General features: G+C 41.9%; 1 protein-coding gene across 5 annotated transcripts in view; it reads right to left on the bottom strand.

Annotated features, from left to right (window-relative positions):
• Positions 1 to 7,480: 7,480 nt before the first annotated feature.
• Positions 7,481 to 23,494, bottom strand: part of DCX (doublecortin) — a 195,659-nt gene continuing 179,645 nt past the window's right edge. For all 5 annotated transcript variants that reach the window (XM_073361180.2, XM_073361173.2, XM_073361177.2 and 2 more), the window contains one exon: positions 7,481 to 21,977. In XM_073361180.2, the coding sequence (XP_073217281.1) occupies positions 21,921 to 21,977 (57 nt within the window). In that variant the 3' untranslated portion in view covers positions 7,481 to 21,920. The remainder of the gene's footprint in view (positions 21,978 to 23,494) is intronic.

Here is a 23,494-nt window from a genome sequence, read left to right as displayed (position 1 = left end):
GATCTACTTCTTTGGCCCATGATGAGCAGCAGAATAGCTTTATTTTGGTATCTAGGGATATTTCTGTTTCTAAATCTATGTCAAGGGCACCTAAAGCAGAAGAGGAGGTTTATATGTTGTAACTGAATAAATCAAAATAAACATACACACACCACCCGGGAGACACTGTACCTTATTTGCTCTCTTTTTAGAGGCATTCCTGCGATGCAGTGAGATCACTCTTTTGCCTGTGCTTAGAGGGTTGTATTTTCTGTTCCATTTTTTGTTACGTTTATGTTGAACTGTGCCATTAAAAGATGTGCAGTCCATGCAGCTGCTGGAAGAACTGCCTCAGCTCACCCCACACCTAATTCACCCCTAAGAAGAGTAGGCCGTTTCCCATTGTTAGGCATTCGGAAGACCGAAAAGTTGAATGCTTCCTCTGGGAGCTGTAAGGCTTGAATACAGGACAGCCTTTCTTTGTACTTAAACGTGATTGCACACAAGCTAGTGAGATGACACGCTAGTGACCATAGTCAGTGTAGTGTATTCACCAATGTGTCAGCTGTGATTAAACCTGTTTGCAAAGGGCAGGCCCTTAACATTCGTTAGTTCTCATCAGGATGGAAGCAGAACACTATTTCATCAAAGTGCCATGAACATATACACTACAAACCTACGCAGGGCTCACTCACTCCTATTACGCCGCCCCCCCCCCCCCCCAGGAGCAAGACTTTTCCATTTGGGACCAGTTATCTCCTTGGTTTTCTGAACAGAGAGGTACAATATAAACCGCCTATCCACAGCACACTATAAATCCTCAGGAGCCAGGACAGCAGTAGGTGAAGGGGTAAACTATGTGAATGCTCACATGCTGAGCTTACGCTTTGCACTTACTGTAAGTTTCAGTCCTGTTGCTCACAGCTGTTTTGGCCTCAGGAGAGCAGCAGTTTTTGAAAGGGATTAGCATTGCATAGTATAGCAAGTTTCAGTCACTGAGCTCTTCAGCTGCACTGTTCCTTCATGAACAAAACCCCAGCAGAAGCCTCGTTATTTGCCATTTATATTCACGCCCTCACCCAGTTAACAGCCCATTAAACTGCACAACTGCCAGGGCTTAGCCTCATACCACGTAGTCTATCTTAACCTGCTGCTACACCTACGTTACAATATACTGGTGTGTGGGCTAATTCGATTTCAAAATGAAGGCGTGTCTACATTGGCAAGTTTCTGCGCAGTAAGGCAGCTTTTTGTGATCAAACTGCAGACGTGTGAGCATGCTGCCACGCCACTTCGTGCTCAGAAACTCCTCAGCTGCAGCGCTGCAGAAAACCCACCTTGACGAGAGTCGTAAGGCTATTTGCACAGAGGCTCCAGCGCTCTATTGCCAGGGTAGACACTCAATTGCTTTCTGCGCAGTAATTGGCCTTCGGAGCTGTCCCATAATGCCTCAAGTGACCGCTCTGCTCACTGTTTAGAACTCAGCTGCCCTGGAGACATGCGCCCCTCCCCTTTCAAAGCACCCTTTCTGGCAGCCCTTGCATGCTGTGCTGATCTGCTCCAAAGCAAACCATTAATGTGAAATGCTTGTGCTGTTGAACACAGAGGCAGGTGTGTGTGTGTGTGAGAGAGAGAGACTGCTGTGCAGAGAGCCCAGGGAGGGAGGCAGGGGCTAATGTTGGGGTTTCCCCTTCCCCCTGCCTCAGGACTGGTTGCTTCCTGCCACTGTCTGAACTTACAAGACAGCATGCTGACACCCTCTCTGTCTCCCAAAACACACTGTCTCTCTCCCCCCTCCATACACACACACACACACACACTCACTCTCCCCTGCCCACTTCAGTTGAAAAGCGGCTGGCAATGTAGTAGGAAGTCCCTGGAACAATGGGATTGGGAAACTTGTATCATGTGAGGCTGTGCCTGCCCCATGAGGCATTGCAAACCCTTCCCAAAGCACCCTGTGGCCAGGCGCACAGTGGGATAGCTACCACAGGGCACTGCTGTCTTCGCCATTGCCAGAGCTGCTCATGTGGATGCGCTCCAGAGTCACAAGAAGCACAGTGTGGACACGCAACAGCAGTTTAATTCCAGCGTTTTAATAAAAGTGGTATAACTTGTGGTGCAGAAACTTGCCAGTGTAGACATACCCTGAACTGCTACGTTTCTCTCAACAGCCATTTTCTAGACGTCGATTTCCTCTGAATGACAATTAGGACTTCTCTGTTAAAATATGAGCAGTTGACAATAGCGCAGCATCTTCTCTTTCATGGTTTCCTTCACTTGTTCCACAGCAGATAGAGTTTAAATCTAAACTTGTCCATGAGCATTGTTCTCCAAGGATCAGGACCACTGATTCATTCCTTTGCACTTGGACTATCCTTTGAGTAGCACAAAGGAATAAATATGTCCCTGACTTTTGCAGCTTCCTAACAAATGTTCAGTTCATAAGGTGCTAGAAAATCTCCCTGCTTTGTTTCCAATTTTTTTCCAAGTAGGCTAAAGATAATATTGTTACAATATGAAGCTTCCAGTCAATGGAACAACCACGTCTATAACTTGCAGGCTGATAACAGATTCGGTTGTATATGGTGCGGTATTCAGGAGGAAGTTTTCTGGATGTTAAAATCATGCTACTATACTATCCTAACACACACTCATAGCTGTATTAATTCATTTTACCATGAAACTAGAGGTCATGAAAAATTAAGATGTTTAGTTGGAAAATGAAGTCCTCTTTTCTTTTCCCACAGTACTGGTGTTTAATGAGGATTATCAAAGCAAATGTCCCTATTCTGCTCTACCAATATTGCTTGAAACCTGAGTTACAGGGATAACCTAGCCTCGGGGCAGGGTTGCTGGAACAATTTGTACAGTGGGGGTGCCGAGAGCCATTGAACCAAACTGTAACCCTGTATATGATGGAAACCACTTCAGACCAGGGGGTGCGGTAGCACCCCCAGCACTCCTAATTCCAGCACCTATGCTTATGGGTGAGAGTATTTCAGTCTCTATGACCATTTACTCAATAGTCTCTCTGCTAAGACTCAGTCACCTAGGGCCAGATTTTGATAAGTATGTAGGTTCCTAAAGATGCAGATAAGCATCTAGTTGAATTTTCAAAAGCATCTAAGCAGGTTCAGTGCCTGGATGCAGGCAACTAACCTGCTTCGGTGCTTTTGAAAATCCCACTAGGTGCCTATCTTCATCCTTCAGCACTAAAATACCTTTGAACATCTAGAAACTGGACAACTCCCCCTGATGTGTTTTATGGAGACCACCAAGCAACTGCCCAACTTTAATGACTTCTGGTGGAAACTCTTATTACTTCTTGAGATTTTATGACACAGGATATACAAGTGCACTGAGAAAGTGATCACTCTGCCTTGAAATGGCAATTTATTACATTGGGCATAAGACTGATATTCTAATATAGCTGATGAACTTCATCCCCAGTGATCTAGAATCTCACTCTGTTTGAACTTCAGTCTGCACGAACCTTTAAAGTAATAAAGCTTCTTGCCCAAACCTAAAGTGCTATATGAATGGCAGCTTCTATTACTAAACTGACAGGTTGCAGGGACCTACAAAAATGACATACTTCTCCTTGGCTGTATTCTGTGAACAGTTCCTAGCCATCACTCTCAGGGTGACTAGATGAATACATGTTGTTTTACCAGCTGAATGGTACTTCCCCATTTCTCCTGCTGATATTAACAGTGCACTCAAAACACTTAAATTAGAAGATGACACACTCAGAACACAGTTGTTAGAAGAAAAAATTTAAATCTGTCCAAAGCAGGTGTTGGGTTCCCAACATTTGCTGGGGTGTAACAACTGTGGGAATATCTCTGCTTAAAATAAACAGGATTCCATAACAAGGATAGTAGTAATTCATTTAGCATCATTTAATATCTATCTCATTTATTGCAGCCTCACTTCTTGCATGTGGCCTAACTGAATGCAACATTCCTGACAATGGTAGATAAACCACCATCAGAAACTGACTAGAACGGTTGGAGTTGAACTTGCTGTTTAGTCCTGGCTGGCAGGAAAAATCATACAGATCTAAATTCTCTTCGTGCTGGCCATCTGCACTGGGATGACTTTCACACACAGAGAAAGGTGCCTTCCTGAAGGCGTTATGCTTCCAAATTGTCCCATTGATTGGGACGGTGAGGCAACTAGATTTGATTATATATGGAATAAGCCATAGCTTCTTGCTGTATTATTGATTAATACAGAGCTGCAGATCTTTTGGAAAATGCTTAGCGCCCTTTGAAATCAATGGGCATTGAGCACTCTCAGAACCCTGCCAGGTTGGCCCCTTAGGCAGGAAGCTGTGCTGGATACACTTCTTGCACTACGAACCAAAAGGAAAAGGCAACAAACTTGTGCGTCCTTCCTGTACTTGCCATTTTTTGACAAACAAGGTAGTATTCATGACAGTGTGGGACATCTTAAAGCAGTGAGGAATTTCAAAAGGAACTGTTGGGAAAAGTGCAATTAATGGGAATCTTTACAGTATCAGTGGTTTAGATCTTGCCACAGACAGAATAGGAAATACAGATCACAGTGAATTATTCCTATTGTTACAGTGCCATAGGTGTGCCTAGTGATTAAAAAACATACTGTATAAGACATGATACCTGCCCCCAAACAGTTTACATTCTCACTTTGGAGCTTCATCTTGCAATCCTTGCTCATACAAAGAGTCCCGACTTCAGTTCAGTGGCACCGGACATGTATGTAAGTATTTCTCACACAATTACAGTTGCAGGGTAAGGCCATTGATTCTACAACTTTTAAGTGAATGGGAGTTTTTGCCATTGACTTCAATGGCTGCAGGATTAGATCCTAAATAGTTTTTGTTGGTTCCAGGGTTCTTGCTGTTGTATTTACTTATTTCAGTAGAGTGTTTATTTACTGTGACTTTGGTTTTATATTATACTATGGGCCTAGATTTTCAAAAGTGCACAGGATTTGCTAATGTGCAATTCTATATGTTTATGGAGCTGGCATGGGAGGAGATGCAGATGGCTCGTGGTGGGCGGCAAGCAGTGGAAGTAAGATTTTAGGAGGGACTTTAGATGCTGTACAAGTAATTCTAGATTTGCAGACCCTCTCTCTGCTAGAAGTGTCTTATTTAGGGAAAAAGCAAGATAAAGATCACTTTATTACAGAGCAATTCATAGCTTACTTTGCAACTGTCTTCCACATTTCACAGAGCAGCAGAAGATAAATGTTCTAATACCCTACATAGCTCTCTGCCACATTTTGGGCTGGGATTCAAAGCCAAGAACTGCAGAATCCTTGGATTATTTGCAGCTGACAAGCCTGACAGGAAAAAGTATGTTTCATTTGATTAGAAGCAGATTTGCACAGCAAGCGAGGGCTGAGCATCAAGTGGAGATTAGGTCAAGAGACCAACCAAGTGCTTTCCAAACAGACCAGACGTTTTGTTTCGGTCCATACAACAGAAACAGAAAATGGGTTTAACGCGTCCAAAAGTTAATCCATGTATTTTCACTGCTATGATGAAGGAGGGAAACTGAAAGTGAATTGTGTCTAGATCAATGCAGAGATAGTGAGAATACTGAACTTTGGAGGCTCATCTACGCTGATCTAAATCAAGAGTAATTTCATTTTTGTCAGCAGAGTTTACAGGTGTGTGAGCAAAATCAGGCCCATTGTTTTCCAGCAATGGTCCTTGTTAGCCAAATCCCACATTGTCCTAATATCATTACCAGATCTCCTCTGTGAGCTTGTCTCCACGTTACTGCAAGCTGCGGTGTTAATCTGCAGCACATCTCTGAGCAGTAACGTCCCATGTGGACCCTACTACAGCACAGTGAAAGTCATGGTGTGCAGGGTGAGCTACTATTACTTTAAAGCATAGTATGTCAGCCTGCTCTCTGGGACTTTCACCAAACCGTAGCTGGCTCCACATGGGATGTTACTGCTCAGCAAGCCGGTGTGTGGCAGATTCATTGCCTGGCTTGCTGTGCCGCAACTTGATGTAAAGTTTACACTGTCTAGAGCAGCTGATTTAGCCACACATATACATGGAGGGGACAGGGTTTAAAACCTTCTTGTTCCCGAAGAAGGCCCTTAGTTTCCATAGAGAAACAAGGTTGGTGAGGTAATATCTTTCATTGAACAAAACTTCTGCTGGTGAGAGAAGCTTTCAAGCTTACCTGGAGCTCTTCTTCAGATCTGGGAAACTAACTCAGTGTTGCTGTTAAATACAAGGTGGAACAGACTGTTTAGTATAAGTAGTTTTCAAGGGACCATTCAAGGTGAAGTGGCCCATTAAAACCTCTCCAGTCACAGGCGTGCTGTGTTCGCTTTGGGGTTACAATGAAGATAAATGCAGAAAAATTTCTAAAGAATTTGTTCTACTTTTTTGTTTGTGTCTGCACTGCCTTCAGTTTACGCACGTTCAAATGCATGCTGCTCTACTAGGGCTTTTCTTCTCCTGGTTTCATTATGGGAATCACAGATTTTTAACTGGGTCTTTCATTGAAAACAATAATGTACTGTATGCTCTGTTTTTAGTTTGTCCAAGCACAGCCTGTTAATGGCTAATGGATGCCAATAATCAGCCAAGTGATGAAATGTGTGGATAGCCCCTGCATTGCTTGCTAATGGGACCTGGATGGAGAGGGTTGAGTTTGTTGGCTCTCTCTGGTTTATGGTAAGGCAATTACAGGGAAAAGGATAAAGGCCTCCTTCTAAGCATATTGAAAAGAATTTGAGCTCTTCATAGAGGAAAATTCAAGTTTCAGCATCCAATGATAAAGGCCAGGCAGAGTCAATGCATTCAGCTTTAATTTTGCAGATCTGACCAGAAAATAAACAGGAAAATAGCTTGCACTGTATAACTGAATGAGAAGGATTATACCCTATTAACATTTCTAAGGGCTTACAGTTAAGAGTGTCGTTGACTTCACTGTGGTCCCACTAATGTAGTTGTGAGAGAAGAACTTGGACCTTATTTGCTGCAGGTGAAAGTCAGCCCCATGCAGAGAGCTACCACAAACCCTAGAAACCACTCACCTCCCACTAAACCCCTCAACACAGGGCTAAAGTGAGACTTAGGTGGTGCACAGGCCTTATGCTGGCAGCTGCCCAGGCGAGATTTCAATCCAGGAGTCAAGTTTAGTACAGTTTTGAGCCTGGTGCAACCCTTTGACTTCAGTGGGGTTATTTGAGTTGTTAATCAGTGCAGAACTAATCCCTACCTTTAGTGCAGCACAAATAAAGAGCTGGCCCCACAGTCCCAATGATAGGTCCTTTCCAGACTACTATCTGCACGTCACTTTTTCCATCACGCGTATATGGATCTTTTTATGATTTCACGACTGTCAAGATCCCTTTCCCATCTCATTTTCCTTTCATGCAAATACAACTGGGATGAATTTGGGCAAGACTGGGAACAGCTAAAACTACTCAGACCTGTTTTCAACATATTTATCAGGCCGAATAAAAAAGAAGCAACAGGTTTTATCAGCCTAAATATTGAAACCAAATTTTATTTTTGAAAGTGACATTACACACATCTTGCAAATGTACATTTAGATGAGAAAAGAATGAGTAACAAATATTGAGAGCAAAGCTATAAAGTGGACAGGTTCTCTGCTGCATGGCATTGCATTACAAGTGTTATCAGATCTGGGATGATTATTACAAGTAGTAAAAACAGTTCACAACACCTCACAAAAATGGAAATTTGGGCTAGAACGTTAAGTCTTCTAACAAAAGGAAATACTGCTAAGAGAGAAGAGGCATGAGGGATAGACACACAGATCTAGGATGGATAGGATTTTTTGGGGGGGTTGTTCATGTCTGTTTCCTTTGTTTCTTACAAACCCCATCTTTGTAAGTGGCCCCATATTTTCCAAACTTTTAATGTTGTATGTCCTCTGTTGCAAATGGAGGCACAACTACCAAAGAAACCCTGTAAATTGAAATCAGAGTCTGGGCATGTGGAAGAGGAGGAGGTGTTTTCAGAACCCCTAACACAATTTCATCCCCCGACCTTCCACTGAATATTCAGTAAAATCAAACTCTGCAAATCCAGACCTATGGGACTACATCCATTAAAAACAGACACGTATGGGGCATAATAATTTGCAAATACATCACATGCCGAACGCCTCTGTTGAAATGGGTAAATAAGATCACATCTTTTACTAATGATGTGATCTTGTGAATATTTAACTAATTGTACAGTTCAATCAAAGACAATATGTGACTGACCTTTATCTGTTTTTCTTTAAAGTCCAGTGTCTATTCAGAGTGCCAAAGGCATTGTTCTTTGATACGTAACACATTCTCAGGAGAACCTGCTGACAACTGCTTCTCAAACTTTGTTGTATATTATTTTACTTATGCCCAAATCTGTAACTTACAACCATGAGAGAGTGAGAGACAGAGAGAAAGACAGAAAGAGAGAACCTTCTTTTCAGAGGTAAAGGAAGAGTTAATTAAGAAATGAGATGTACAATACCATGCATTTACTCTCAAAAGCTTGTTCACTAGCAACCTAGCACTTCTAATACTACGACCACGAATTTACATCTGTTAGCTAAGTAATCGAGTTCTACCTAAAGCTATGGAGCAGAAGTTTTTTTTTCTTTTTCTTTTTTTACCCTTTAAAACATCAATAAAAATGTTTTCTGTACAAGTTGAATGGCACAAAAGGTGGTAAAAATGCTAAGTAACTCACCACAAATGGAGAATGTAGAATTAGTTCAAAACATGCATGTACCGTGTACAGATAAGCAAGGAATCATTGGCATAAAGCTGCAATATATTACAAGATGATACAATTGAGACATTTTGGCATAGCCTCTTGCTTGTTCATATCCCTCACAGGCAACTTTAAATTAAATTTCATTTTAAAAGGAAATTCAGGATATAGCCCCAAGCAGTAAGTTAACAATGGGTAATGCTATTTGTCTGAAGAAAAAAAAATCCCTTTCCTCCCCCCCACCCCCCAAAAAAAAGCATGACAAGTCAACTTAATGCTGCGTGCAATACTGGTGCTGGCTTATGAAAAGTTCTTGCCAAAATGAAATGTTATATGGATCTGTTACAGGAAAATAAAAAAATCCATTAAATTAACAATGCTTTGTACAACATGTCATTAGTTAAATACATCACTATTTAAACAAAACAAAAAGAAGTTTACCAGTCTAGCAAAATACAGCTCAACCCCTACAACCGTCTTGTCCTCAAAGGTTATGTACAGAGAGTTTAAAGCATGCCAGCTAAACTTTAAACTCAGCCCCTTCTTTCCCCTCCCCACCCCCCACAACTGAATGGCAACAGAAAATACATTATGGCCTCTTGGTTATATTATATTGCAGCTTTGTTATTAATGATGAAATGATACAAAACCAATAAATGACGTAAGACAGTAATCAACGATCAGGTTCCAATTCAGCTGCACACTTCCTGTAGCACAATTTACTTCTCAACAGCATTGCAGCCTGCCGAAGCACTGCAAAGTTCAGGGTAAAGAATGAAGGCAAGACCCGTTCTTCAGAGACCAGTGGCATGAAGAACCTGGAGTTTACTTGATGAGATTGGCTTATTGTAGCTTGTGACTAAGAAAATAGGCAAATGCTAGTAATAACAAAGACATCCAGCTGGTACTCTTTTCTTGTGCTTCTCGGCTATACAGTGTTATAAGATGTGGGGCACCAAGAAGTGAAAAGCATGTCTTTGACTTCCAAATTATATCATTATTTCACAGAATAGAAGGAGATTCAACTAGACAGGTTTCCTCTTCCGAAGAGGCATCTGTACCAGCAGTGCCACAGTGAGAAATTTGCTTGGATCACATGTAGTTTAAATGACAAGAGAACTAACAACAATTTACACGTCAGAATCCGGCATGTACTGTAATTACTCATCGGCTTTCTTGTTCTTACATTCAATACTTCTGCTTCATGTTATCTATAGACACCAATTGATTACCAGTGCAATTACTTCTCTAGACATTCTTCTTTTCAAACGGACACATTATTAGACTTTACACTAAATCTGAAGGAGTTTCCATAGCAAAGAAAAGAAAAAGAACCTGTTAAAGATGTACTGCTTTGCAAGTACCCCAGAGACATTACTGGGCGCATAACATGTGATGGAGGCTGAAATCCCGCGATATTTAGACTGCCACCTGCAGTATCAAGTGGAATATTGACCCATCATGACTGCTGTCCTACAGTTAGTGACAGAGGCAGGAAAGCAGCTACGGTGGAATTTTACAAACAAGACATGGCTGTAAATTTTTCAGAGGGAACCTATGTAGGCCTAGAACTTGGCCTCAGACTTGAAATTTTGATCTGAATCTGGACTTCCTCAATGTTCAGAGGTACCCGGATGGAAGATTTCAGTTTGGCCTATGATAGAGATAGGAGTCATCTCTTTAGTCTGGCTCTGGATATGGACGTCCCTGAAACATAAGGATTTTCAGGACCAGCTTCAGGTCCCTCTCTACCTATTGCTGCCAGCGTATCCAGTTACGACTTCACGTGCCAAATGAACCACCCTGCTCTTATCATCATCATGGCAAATCCCAAAGGGACACAGCCTTCTTGCAGACTGAGCACTACCCAGACTGAGTCTTGCTACCTGGTCGGGGATCCAGCTCTGGGATATCTGAAATGTTTAAACAACTCTTTGAAGGAAGACAATAACCTTTGACTGCATACAGCTAAAGGAATGATTGGCTGCAAATAGAGATGGACCAACCAATTTGGATAAAATCAGAACCAGCCTCGAGTTTACCCCACAACTTAAAATGGAACAAACCTGAACTCTCTTATGTTCAAAAACATCTGGTAAAAAGAAAGCACCTTTTCTTTTTTTAAAAAACAAACCAACAAACCCACAAACCTCCATTCTTCTTGGCTGCAGCTAGGACTGGGAATAGAAACTCAGAGAGAGGCGATTTCCCATCCTGCAAACCCTGTGGGCCCTGAACTCCTGTCAATGGTGGACCAGATTCAGCTTTCTTTAGAACCCGAAAACTCATGAGGGGGCCTGATTTTCTGAGATTCCTAGCCTCACGTTCAGATGGATGCTTAACCGAATGGAACCATTTCAGCTGCCTCATCACTAGCCACAATAAAACCAGCAAAGAACATGTAAGATACAGGTATTACAGATCCATACAGGGAGAGAGACTATTGTCTATCTGGAATTTCCAACATGAATTCTGCTACAATAATCCTGGAAATTGACCCCGCAATTAAATATTCACAACAGGGATTGTTTACAGCAACCAGTCTTTGAATCATAAGACCAACATCTCTGCTGGCATAAATGGACTCAGCTCCATTTACTTTAATGGAGTTTTTATCCCTTTGTGCCAGCAGAGAATCTACTCTGTTGGGTTTCATACAGTCAAGTGTTATACTGTGTCCTTACTGTAGAATCTCCTCCACAAAATCCTGCAATCTTTGTTTAAAAAAACCAACAACCCTCCCACTGAAATCCAGGGGAGTTTTACCTGAGTAAGTAACTGGACCTGGATGTGAGGGTTAAATTCACTAATGTTGTAACTCTACTGAAGTTAACTGAGTTACACCAGCCGCAAATTTGGTCCTATGTGCAGATCGTTCCTTCTAGCCGTGCTTTCTCCTGAATGTATTAGGTGCAGTAGCGGTAACTCCAGGTGTTTTGATACGGCAGTGATGAATGCTGAGGAAGATAGACATTTAAAAGTGATATCAGTACGCCAAAGAATATCTGGTACACAACACATTTTGAAACTCACTTTTGTTTACATTTCTTCTTCTTTTTTAAGCCAAGAAACTACAAACAGGCCTGGCCAATATGGACACCTGTGTGACTGAAAGGCTCTGCCCCTTTCTTCCCAACACAACAAAGAGGCAACAGCTGGAAACTCAACAACGAGACAGCAATCCCACCAGAAGCTTCACAAAAGGGAACTCCCACTTTATAGGGGCCCAACTGGGATGCCTTGGGACAGCTAGACTAGCACCTGACTCCACAAGTGGTGCCATTGGAGCCAATGGGATTACTAAGGGAGTAAAGTGCCTCTACGCAAGAGAAAGGGAAAGAGAAACTGGCCCTAAAATAATGAAATTGTAACTGATAAAACAATTTGCTACCACATAAGACAACCCCTCCCCAGATAAATCACTGCAGGAAAATTAGCATCAATACTGACGTTCCTGGGACAGATTGAACGCAGGAAGCCAGGGGCAAGATTATACCATCCCAAGCTCACAGAGGACTGCCTTGCTCCTGTAGCGGCCCTATCGAAATTAATGAGACTCTTTATGGAGTAAGGCACTGCTCAGTGTGAATAAGCATTGCAGAATCTGACTCTATATTAATTCACATTTCCTGGTGAAAGGGGTCAGTGCAGGTGAGCTGAACTGTTTGCATGTTTGGCCTGTGACTCAGTGAACAAGACCAACAGCAGGTCAAAGACCTCAGCAGTTCTGTTCTGCGCAGCTTTACAAGATAATAAAACTAGATTCTCTTCCCTCAGGAGGATGCGGTGGCTCTTTCTTGACTAGAGCGGCCTGCCCTGCCTCTGTTTTGCCATAGTTTGCTGGGTTCCATGGGGAAGGATCTGACATGCCCTCATTACCCTTTTTTGCATCTCTTGCAATTTCCTTCTACAAAGCACTCAGCCTGTCCTTTCGGGAACCAGGCAGTGCTGCTGCATTTCTATTTCTAGTCCAATGCAGAGGGATAAAAATAAAAATAAAACAAAACCACAGGCTTGGCTGTCACTCGACAAAGGGTTGCAGTTTCCCCCCTCTTTCAAGGATGTTGCAGACTTTCATGTGGCAGCGGAAAAGAGGGATGGGGGAGGAAAGGAATTTCAAATCAAGTTCTTCTGCCCACAGCCAAGTATGACCTTATTTCTGTGATGGGGAGCAGGACACTAATTGTCACCACGGGTAGGCTGCAATCCAGTTTAGGCATTGGTCTAACAACTCACAGCCATGGACCCCCTGCTGGCTTTCAGCCCAGAGCCAAGCTGTACATCCTCGGCTACCCAAGGCTTTCCCTTCTGTTTATTATTCTTGGTTTCTCCACCCTCTTTATTTATATTTCTGCATGTGTCAAAGACTGACATTTCCACCACTCTGTCTCATGCATTCCTTTCTATTTGATTTGGTATTATGATGAAGTTCCCACTCATATCCCACTGCTCAGTAAACACTTCCTAACAAATACTCCCTGCTGGCCCCCTCGGAAATGAGTCTCCTTTCTTTGTTTCCCAGGACATTGACCATCACTGCATCTTTCTCTAATGCTGCCAACTTTCTTTTTCAGTTGTCAGACTCTAATTGCTACAAAGTGTTAATTCCCTTTAGGAATCCTGCCGCAACTGTTCCACTGCAAACTGTCAAACCTGGGGTAGTTTTAAAACTGGCTGCAGAATTTTGAGTTCCTGTTCACTGTGCAAGGGAGTGGGAGCAGGAATGGGTAAGCACTGCTAAAGATGTTAAGAGAAAAGATGAAAGACAAGCCTTTCCCAGGAAGAGATTAGCAATAAACGGCTCCCAAACCAGTAACACTTCAACAACCAGCCCACTGTCTGCTTGGCGTAAGGCTCTTGAAATCACCAGAGTTACAGAGATGAAGCTTGCTCCTTGTTTACAAATGCAGGGCCCAAATTTTGGTTAGTAGCACAAATGGGCCCCAAACAGGCACACATGCACATTGCAAACATTGGTTAGCATGTGATTATCTTCTGGCCAGAAGCAGCAGCCCCACACAGCCCAGAAGCAGGAGTTTGGGACCTGGCTGTGGGTTTGGGCCATTGCCCTACGTGACACCATGAAATGATGTTCTGGGGTTTCTGCTGGATTTACTGGACTCTCCAAGAGTTTCGATAGAGCCAGAAGTGATGTGGACAATTTCCACCCCATTCTCCCTTGCCAGAATTGGGTCCACACAAGTCACCGTTCATGAGCGGGAAAGCGTAGTCTAGTGCAAGGATGGCCAACCTGAGCCTGAGAAGGAGCCAGAATTTACCAATGTACATTGCCAAAGAGCTACAGTAACACGTCAGCAGCCCCCATCAGCTTTCCCCAACCCCTGCTCCCAGCACCTCCCACCCACCAGCAGCCCCGCCAATCAGCGCCTCCCCCTCCCTCCCTGCACCTCCCGATCAGCTGTTTTGTGGCGTGCAGGAGGCTCTGGGGGGGGGGGGGAGGTGCAAGGAGTAAGGGCACGGCAGACTCAGGGGAGGGAGCAAGAAAGGGTGGAGTGGGGCAGGGTCTGTGGCAGAGCCAGGGGTCGAGCAGTGAGCACCCCCTGGCATGCTGGAAAGTTGGCACCTGTAGCTCCAGCCCCGGAGTCGGTGCCTATACAAGGAGCCACATATTAGCTTCTGAAGAGCTGCATGTGGCTTCAGAGCCACAGGTTGGCCACCCGGTCTAGTGTCATTATTCCTTTATCTTTCTTTGTCTGTTATTCAGTCTCCCTTGCTTATGACAATCTCCTGTCTTGAGCTCCTTGCTGTGGTTGAAGACTCAGCATGAGCCACCCTCCTAAATACTGAGATTCCACCTGCACTGACTTCTCTTCAGCTACACAGTAAAGCACATTCCCAGGATAAGCCTTGTGTGGGCAGATGCTCTCTCCAAAGCTTCCCCACATAGCCCAGTGATGAAAGAAGAATGTTTCACAGAACTCAAGCTGTATATAGACCAGATGCGTCAAAGCTTCCCAGCTACCCAGTCCAAACTGAGCAAGCACAACAAAGGTCCTACGACTTGCCAATACTTAAGCAGATAGGCAGAGACAGGTGGGCTAAGGAAAGGAGCAATCCCTGAACAGCTCCTACAATACTGGCAATATAAATGAAGCATCAATATAGTTGATGGTCTGCTGTTAAAAGGACAGAGGCTCATCAGACCAGAAGATCAAAGAGAGGAAAGGCTTGGAAAGATCCGTTAAGATCAAAAAGACGTAATAAAGAGCAGCGCAAGAGCACATCAAACAGTCCGGTGTTCAGGACAGTCAAAATGGACTTGGTGGAAAGCTTTGTAATTTGTGCAAAAGAAGCACAGTGTCGATTAGAGCAGAGAGCTGAGAGAAAGACAAAGGCAGCCGATAAACACCGACCTACGTAACTTAAAAAACACCACCACTAGAGTAGCGGTAGCTTCCCATTCACAATATGTGACAGAGGCTAATCTGCCAGCAAACTCATCCACACACGGGGTTAACAGATTAAAAACTATGTTCATGTGATAATGAGTTCTTGAAACTTTTGCCAAGGATCATGGACTGTGGGTTCACTCCAGTGCAGTTTGCGGACTTCATTACATAATAAATAAAAATAATCCCTAGTTCTTCAACAGCCCTTTTCATCATGCAGAAACTGAGGCTCAAGAGGAGAAGTGACTTGCCTCAGGTCACCCAGCAGGCCCATGGAAAAGCTGGGAATAGAACCCAGATCTGCTGAATTCCAGTCCAGTGCTCTATCCACTAGGCTAAGAATATGGGCTTGAGTCTCACTTACCTTAAGGTCACCTTACACCATGCTGGCAGTGCAAAAGGGCTTCACAATGGGTACAAGCATAATCTACTGTCACTCTGAGGCTCTTCCTCACTACCAGAACAGTGTAAAGTGGTCTTACTTTAAATAAGAACCAGGCCCTGTGACCTTAACCAAACAACGAACGGTCCTCATTTCCTGCCCCAAATGGGGACTCTGAAAGAGCAGTTGTTACAAGAAAAGCTCTAAGGAAAAAAGGCTCAAGAACCACATTAGGGTCTCTTAGCACATACAGCTACACCATTAGCATATGGCGTTTTGCCAGCACAACTCCTGATGGATCAGAAGATGAAGATTTCTTTACCAGAGCCATCAATCAAATTCTGAATGGCCAGATCTTAAAGTGTTCAGAGAAAAAGGCAGAGTTATAGGAATCCCACACCCAGCTTTACAACTGAAGACACATGCTACAAGATATACCAGAGCCAAGGCCAGAAGAAAAGTTGGGTCTTCTTGCGGTGGGGAGCAAGAAGACCCAACAACAGGATCCATGACTGGAGCAGCAAGAACCCTCCAATCCTACCTAATACACGCCCAGCAGGCTGCCTTCAGAGAAACAGGATTCAGCTTCATCTCATTCCTGAGCCACCACTGAGAAGGCCTCCCCAAATCCATGGACATGCTGTGAGAGTGCATCAGTGCCACCAGACAGAATGAATCTGTGATAAACTATACCATCATTTTCACAATGTGCTACCCCAGACCCAGCTGAATAAATACAAAGCAGAATAATCATCTCAGCAGACTCCAGATTCAGGTAGCATACCTTGGCTGCCAGTTCACACTTACACCTTATTGGGCTTTTCAATATTAGCAAGTGTTTCTGAAATACAAAGAGATGTGCTGGAAGGCACTTAATGAGTTAATCAAGTTGGTCTCACTACACACAGACTTAGTGCTAGCTGTATCATTTCTAGGTTAGCACTAATAAATCATGTGCCCCACTGCAAACGCACCTGGCTCTTTGTATTGTCTTAAATCTTAACGTATACCTAGTGGTGAAAAGTTCTGTGTCTCATTTGCAAACACTTTGAGCCATCTAGCTCCCAAATACAGATGACATCATGGAGCTTGAAAAGCAGCTTCCAGTCAGCTTTAATATTGGATCTGCAACCAGAAAAATAACTTTAATATTCATCACTTTCAAAACGTGTAAAATCACCATTAAAAGAAACAAACTAGTTTGTTCCCTCTTACCTACATTTGATAGTTAATACACGGGGAGACTACACCATGTGCAGTTTCAGATTACTCTGTGGCTATACTATATTTCCATGTATTTCACTTACCAATTTTTTATTTCCTTATTTATTTTCTGTAAGGGTGGATCCTGCTCCTATTCAAGTTAATGGCATCACTTCCATTGACTTCAGTGGGTGAAGGATAGATATAAGGACCCTATCATGCCCCCACTGAAGTAAATGTCAAAACTCTTATTGACTTAACAGAAGAAAGACTGAACTTTAAGCGTCATATTGTACCCTTGAATAGAGAACCTGACTTCCACTGATGTCTGTCAATGGAGTTGCACGTAAGCAAGGATATTGTAAGGCCCAAAAAAAGCAATGTCAGGAGCTACCATGTGATGTAGCAGGATGTCATTTCTAAGGTCAAAGGCAACAAGGAGCAGCCACCAAAGCATCATGTAAAAGGTCCTATATTTTATAATATTAAAGGAGAACATACTTTTTACACCACTTTTTCCATATTAAAAATAACTTATTTGTAACATTGCTTGGTTGTGCACCAATATCTTTATGTTTCCCTCTCCCCTTTTCCCATTCAAAAATTGTAAGACTGAAACAGCCGGTGTGTGTTTGTGAGAGACAGACAGATCACAGTGAAAGAGTGATGTGGCAGCTGAGCGAAACTAATTTTTCTGATCTCACCGGGGGTAACACAGTTAGAGCTCCTACCTCTGGAAAAGGCCATGCTTAATTTACAGATGTTAGGAACGCAGACACTTTTAGGACAGAAGGAAGTTTGACATCCCATCACAAACAATGTGCCAAATTAAAACCAAATCACTGAAATCTTTAAAGTCTACCTTAGGGACTTCATGTACGTAAATTGGAGATTAGATTAGCTGCTCTGGCGGTACAGCTGGTGTAGCTCCACAATTCACACGAGCAGAGGGGCTGGTCCATACACTTTAGGATTCCGATATTAACAAAAAGTTTCAGAAGGATCTATAATTTGATGCAATACTCTGTGGGCCTGATCTTCTACAAACAAAACTGCCACTGACATTGCTCTAATTCCTCCTTAATGTGGATATGCCTTTAAATATGCATACATACTGCTTAATATATATAGACACTGCAATAGACCAGGCACAGTGTAAATTACAGATAGAGCGATGTAATACACAATGCTTACCATTCCTTCATGTATAGTTTTTAAACAATGAGGTCATAGTGACTCAGTCTCAGATAACACTTAAAACAGCCTCAGATGGGAAATCAGACAGCGCTTTTATAATAGAATATGGCAAATCCTTATATCCTGAGGAGTTTTGTGTGTTTGTAAAAGAAGAACAAAATTAGCAGTGAACTCGGAAGTTTATCATGGCATTACTATGGTCTGATCCAAGTAACTCAATTTGACTGGAATTGCTGCAGTAGTATGCTACAAGTAATTCATAATTCATCGCAATTCAGAACAGCATTAAGCATGTGCTTAAGTCCCACTGAAGTAAATGGGATTTAAGCACATGCTTATAAATAAGCACATGCATACATGCTTTCCTGAATCAGGGCCATCCATATACTGAAATTACTATAGTATGCTGTCTCTGATTCTTTTCTTTTTATATTCCAGGGATCCTGGAAGAAGCCTAGCACCGTATGGATGCTATTCCACATGCATTTCTGTACAAGTTCTCATGCAATATCAGCATTCATACAGTCTACCTATGTGTTACCTCTGAAATGCTCACTGATCTCTACCTGGAAAAAATGCATTTTAAACCTGGGAGTCTGATCTCTTACCCTGTTTTACATGTGGCTTTTGCTCAGCTGAATGGCTATTATTTTCCCTCTGAAGAAAATGCTTTCTTCTATTAGGCCTCTGTAAATTCCCTTTCTGAGGCAGTGTGTGCTCAAAAATGATCATCAGGCTCAGTCCTGCAGAACCCTTCCTCATGTGAGTAGTCCTTGAGCATGCAAAACTCCTCCCATGAGTGCATATTTGCAGGATCAAGTTCTTAAGACATGTCACTTTAAGTGCAATTCACGAAGAATGCCTGTAACAGTTCTTTAGCAAGTTTCACTGGCAGACTAGCAGGGTTTTTTTTGTTGGTTTTAAAAAAAATTATTATCTAAGCACTGTTCGTGGCAGATGGAGAACTATCTACTTCTGCTTTAGCTACCCATATAGTGGGTTGCCCAAAGTTCCATTCAGTTTTTGGGTTCCTGCTTTGTCTCATGCAAACTGATTTTGACAGATCCTGGAGAAAAGAAACTGAGTTTTCCAATGCATCTTTAAGCACTGTACTGTACTGCTGTCAGTAATATGACTCATATCTGCTTATGGATATGAGACTTGGATTCCCCACGGAGCTATTGATAAATCTTCTGAACTGCTATAAGGAAGTCCCAGATTTATTTTTTGGTGCTAATCTCTTGCCTCCTAGACTGACAAGGATTGGGAGATGAGTGGCAAGACACTCAGACCATGGATGGGGTGGGAGCATCTTGTGTCACTCAAGTGACCACTCCTCTGTCTCATTAAGAAGCATCATTGTGGCTGGAGAACTGCTCAGTCATCTTTAACAGGTAGGATGATAGCTACCATTCAGTGCAGAGCCTTTACAAAGGCCCTGGGAAAAAACTGGTGGTGGGGATCTTCAAGATTTCCAACAGAGAAGATAAGAGGAAGTCAGTTTCTATTGTGCCAAAGGTAAATTTGACTTCTCAGTGTAACACAGGCTGTAGTCAGTAGTATTGTTGGCATAAATAATTTGTTCTATTATGCCCTTATACTTAAAGAGCCATATTTTCAAGAATGGTCTCTAAAATAGCATCCACACGATCATACACCCAACCATCAGCCCCTAAAATAACTAGGTTTGTTTCCACAAATAGTAAAACCTCGCAGTTTGCACCTTCCGTCAGTGGGTCTGAAAGCACTTTACAAACATTAATGGACATCTGGCCTCACAAGTCGCTGTCAAATAGAGCAGTTATTATCTTCATTTTACAGATAAATATATTGAGGCACCAAGAAACTAAGAGACCTGCTCCAGTTCATACACCAAATCTGGCAGAGCCAAGAGCTGAACTAAGATCGTCTGACAACACTCCTGTGCTTCGTTCACAAAACTGTCCTTCCCCAACAAGGCGCTTTAACCAGGAAGGAACATGAACCTTCATCCATCTGAATTGAAGTCAAATACCTTAATACAAGAGGTCAAATGGGCACTTAACCCCAAAGTGGTCAGAGGCTTACACATTAAAATTAAGTTTTTCGTGGGAACAAATGATTTCTCACAAAAAATTGTGGGTGCAAATAATTGTGAGCTCAAGACTGTAGGTGCAAATTTGGTGCAAAATAACTCAAATCGCTGGGTAACTCCAATGTTTGTTTTGGATCATCTCACACGCAGCTCTTTTTTTTCTCTAAACACCTTGCATTATACACATCATCATATGAACCTAAAAGATGCAGCCAATACAGAGTGTTAATGGTAGCAATGGAAAAAACAAAAAATATGGAATGGCATCCCGGCACAAATGAAGGAACAAAATGATGTCATCCTATTGCCAAGCATTCGTGTAGCATCCAATATCACAACTTCATAATTCATTCTAATGACAAGGGATTGCAAGGACATAAAATAATCTGCATATCTGCTGAAACAAAGTAAAAGTAAAAGCAAAAACAACAACAACAAAAGGTTTGTTTGCATGTACTGTACCCAGGTAAAGTTTTGTAGTCGTCAGAGTCACTGAAAGAACTAACCTATGCCAGTAAAGCCTAAGCATAGTAAAAACCACCAGCATTTTGTAAATACATGAACTTTGCATCCTGCAAGAGTCATTAGTAATTAATAAAAGTGAAAGTTTTCTCTAAATTCCATACCAGTTTATTTCCCCCCCAATATGAGTTTCTTAAAATACTGTCTTTGAATAGCACAAAGTTCCATTTGTAATATAAGTAAGAGCATCTGGCCATAGTTAGGGATATTGAATTGTATAAACCAAAAATGCAAGTTTAAACATTACAAAAAAACTGTCAAAACATTCATTATTTTGAATTGACTTCTCTTCTGTTTGGCAGTGATGACACATGATTTCTAAACACAGTTATTACTGTTTTGCAATTGGCTTTTTTTTGTAAATTTTTCTGAATGTGTTTTTTAAACAAAAGAAAATTACCAGCTTTTATAAAAAAGGAGCTTGAATACTTACTCCCAAAACACAGATACAAGATTTTTTGTTTTTTTTTTTATAAAAAGTGTATTGGTTTCTTGCTACAAAAAGCGACCTAAAGGTGTCAGACCTGAAAACAAATTCTCACAGTGTTTTCAGTGTTGGCTGTTTACAAGGCAATAATTATAAGCAGAGATAGAGAGATACCATATGGCAGGTATAATAACTTGATATCAGCCAGCATTATCTTTGGGCTACAGGAGAAATCTGGTTCACCACTCAGCTGACATGTATATATATCTTGCTTATTTATTAGAAAATGACCCAATACAGAAATTTATAATGTAATCACTGTGCTATAAAAACTTTACTTAGCGTCTTACGCAGCATTTCTGAATCTTGTCCAAACGCCTTTGTTTCACATTCTGCTGGCATCTTAAGCATCTTTTACCAGAGCAACAAGCCATCTCTCTGCCCACCGTTCAGCAACAGAAATTGGTGATAGACAGCATGCAGGTGCTAAAGCCAGGGATGCAAAATTAGAAGCAGATCTGCTTTCAAAGAGCTGCTAGCATTCATCAGCATTTTGAAAAGGTGGAGATTAGTATTTGTTTTCTTTTAGCTTTAGAATTGATCAGTGAAAGATTTAGTTATGTACTTCTAGTGGGAACTGTCAACTTTTCTGCAGTCAATAGGAAACTCAAGAAGTTAGAGCAGAAGAAAAAAATTGAAGTAAAGGGGAAATGCATGAGATCATTGGTGTCAGATTGCTGGCAATGCCCATTTTGCATCCCTATAAAATTACTCAGAAGGATGGTATCACTCTATCCCTAATAGTTGATAGGTGTCAATTTGTGGCACGGAGGATAAATCATAGAAAAAAAATGACATATAACTTTGTGTCCTTTGATTTGAAAGTACCAGTCACCTATCTGCTTCTTTTGGCAGAAGTACTGTACTGTATCTTAAACATAGCTTGTACTACAGACAATTAGCATTGTGTTCCTTTACATGGAATCTCCAAGGGAATCAGAGTCATCCAAGGACAGAGGCAGGTACAAGTCCTGTAAGAAGAAAGAAGAAAGTGTTAACTCCCACAATCAGTTTCCAACTTCATCTCATAGTAAGGAGACAGCTCCATGATTCAATTCAGTGGAGTACCACTTCCTGTGCACAAAGCTGAAGTCTTCTTCATGGGACTCCAAATGGACAAACCTATTGTCTAAGGAGTTCAGGACTGAAACCATGGCAGTTTACATGCATGGTGGAGCAGGAAGATCTCAGTCACAAAAGGCAGTGGTAATTTGAGAAGAACCTTTTAGCCCCTTCTCACTCAGTGTCAATCTGTGCTAGATTTTGCATGAATCAACAGAATCTTTTGCCATACAGGTCAGCTTGCACTTAGGTCCAGAATAAAGAGTCTTACCTTTATTTGACAGCTGCCCCTATGCAACTTCTCTAGAGAGCTGAGAGGGATATTATATGCTCTAACACATGTTCTTTATTTCAAGCCCATCATAATTATACATTAATAATTAGATGGCTTTAAAAATGAGTCCAGGCTACCACAGTTGGCTCTGGCTCTGGCTCTGAACTCCAAAGTTCCTATTTTAGGCTTCGATCTGGTCCCACCTCTTAAAAGGTCTCCTATGGATCCATGTATGCAAACTATCATTAAAGAAGGCTAAACTCTGCTTGTTCCTTACTGAATACTGTGTTATGCACTGGGAGGGGCTATTATCAAAACAGAAAAAGCACAAAGAATTTGTTTGGGACAGGGGGGTTCTATACACACCTCAAGCCTCAAAACAATGGTTGGATGGGGGAATTTTGTAAGAGAACAGATAAAGGGGAAAGATAAAGCTATTTTTCTTTATCAAGTGCTAGAATAGCTCCTGGAAACAAAACAATGACACATGAAAGTTCTAGTAAACTAAAAGGTTACATTCATGGTCAGTTGGTATTCATGGTTAATTCTGTGGAGAAGCCTGTTGTTGATCAGCTCTGCCCTCAGTAATCACAGTGAATTGTAGATTTTAGATGGAAATTCACTAAAATGGTCCAGAGCCAACCAGGCAACAAACATAAATAAACCATTAAACAAGATGAGTTTATAATTTTAGTTATAAGCCGGGGGGGAACCCCAACCCCTACATTATTTGAAAAGTATTTTCATATCCTTGATTACTGAGGTATAAAAGGAAGTCTTAAAGACTTGAAAAATACATGAACAACTGGTGTGTGCAGGCTGTGGGCCAGGAGCTGCCCCCATGAAACAAGTGACTGATTGTTACTTAACCCCTGCTACTTTCACCAACAAGAGGATTTTTCTACAGGGATTATGTGGCTGAGGAAGTACTCAAAAGCACTATTAAAGATCAGGCATTCTATAGGAATTGCTAAGAGCTACTTTTGAAGCCTATGCCTTGCACTTTGCACACACATCTGACTGTCCCAACAGAAGAGACTGTGCACTTGTTTTGTGTGTACTAACACCTATATGTACAGGGAAATGCCCTTTTGCATGCACTAAATTGATTCACACACACTTTGGCAGCCACAGTCAGTTGCATGTGAAAAA

This window comes from Lepidochelys kempii, chromosome 9 (assembly GCF_965140285.1).
Source record: "Lepidochelys kempii isolate rLepKem1 chromosome 9, rLepKem1.hap1, whole genome shotgun sequence".
In the NCBI taxonomy this organism is placed as follows: domain Eukaryota; kingdom Metazoa; phylum Chordata; order Testudines; family Cheloniidae; genus Lepidochelys; species Lepidochelys kempii.
This window is presented reverse-complemented; position numbering and strand designations above follow the sequence as displayed.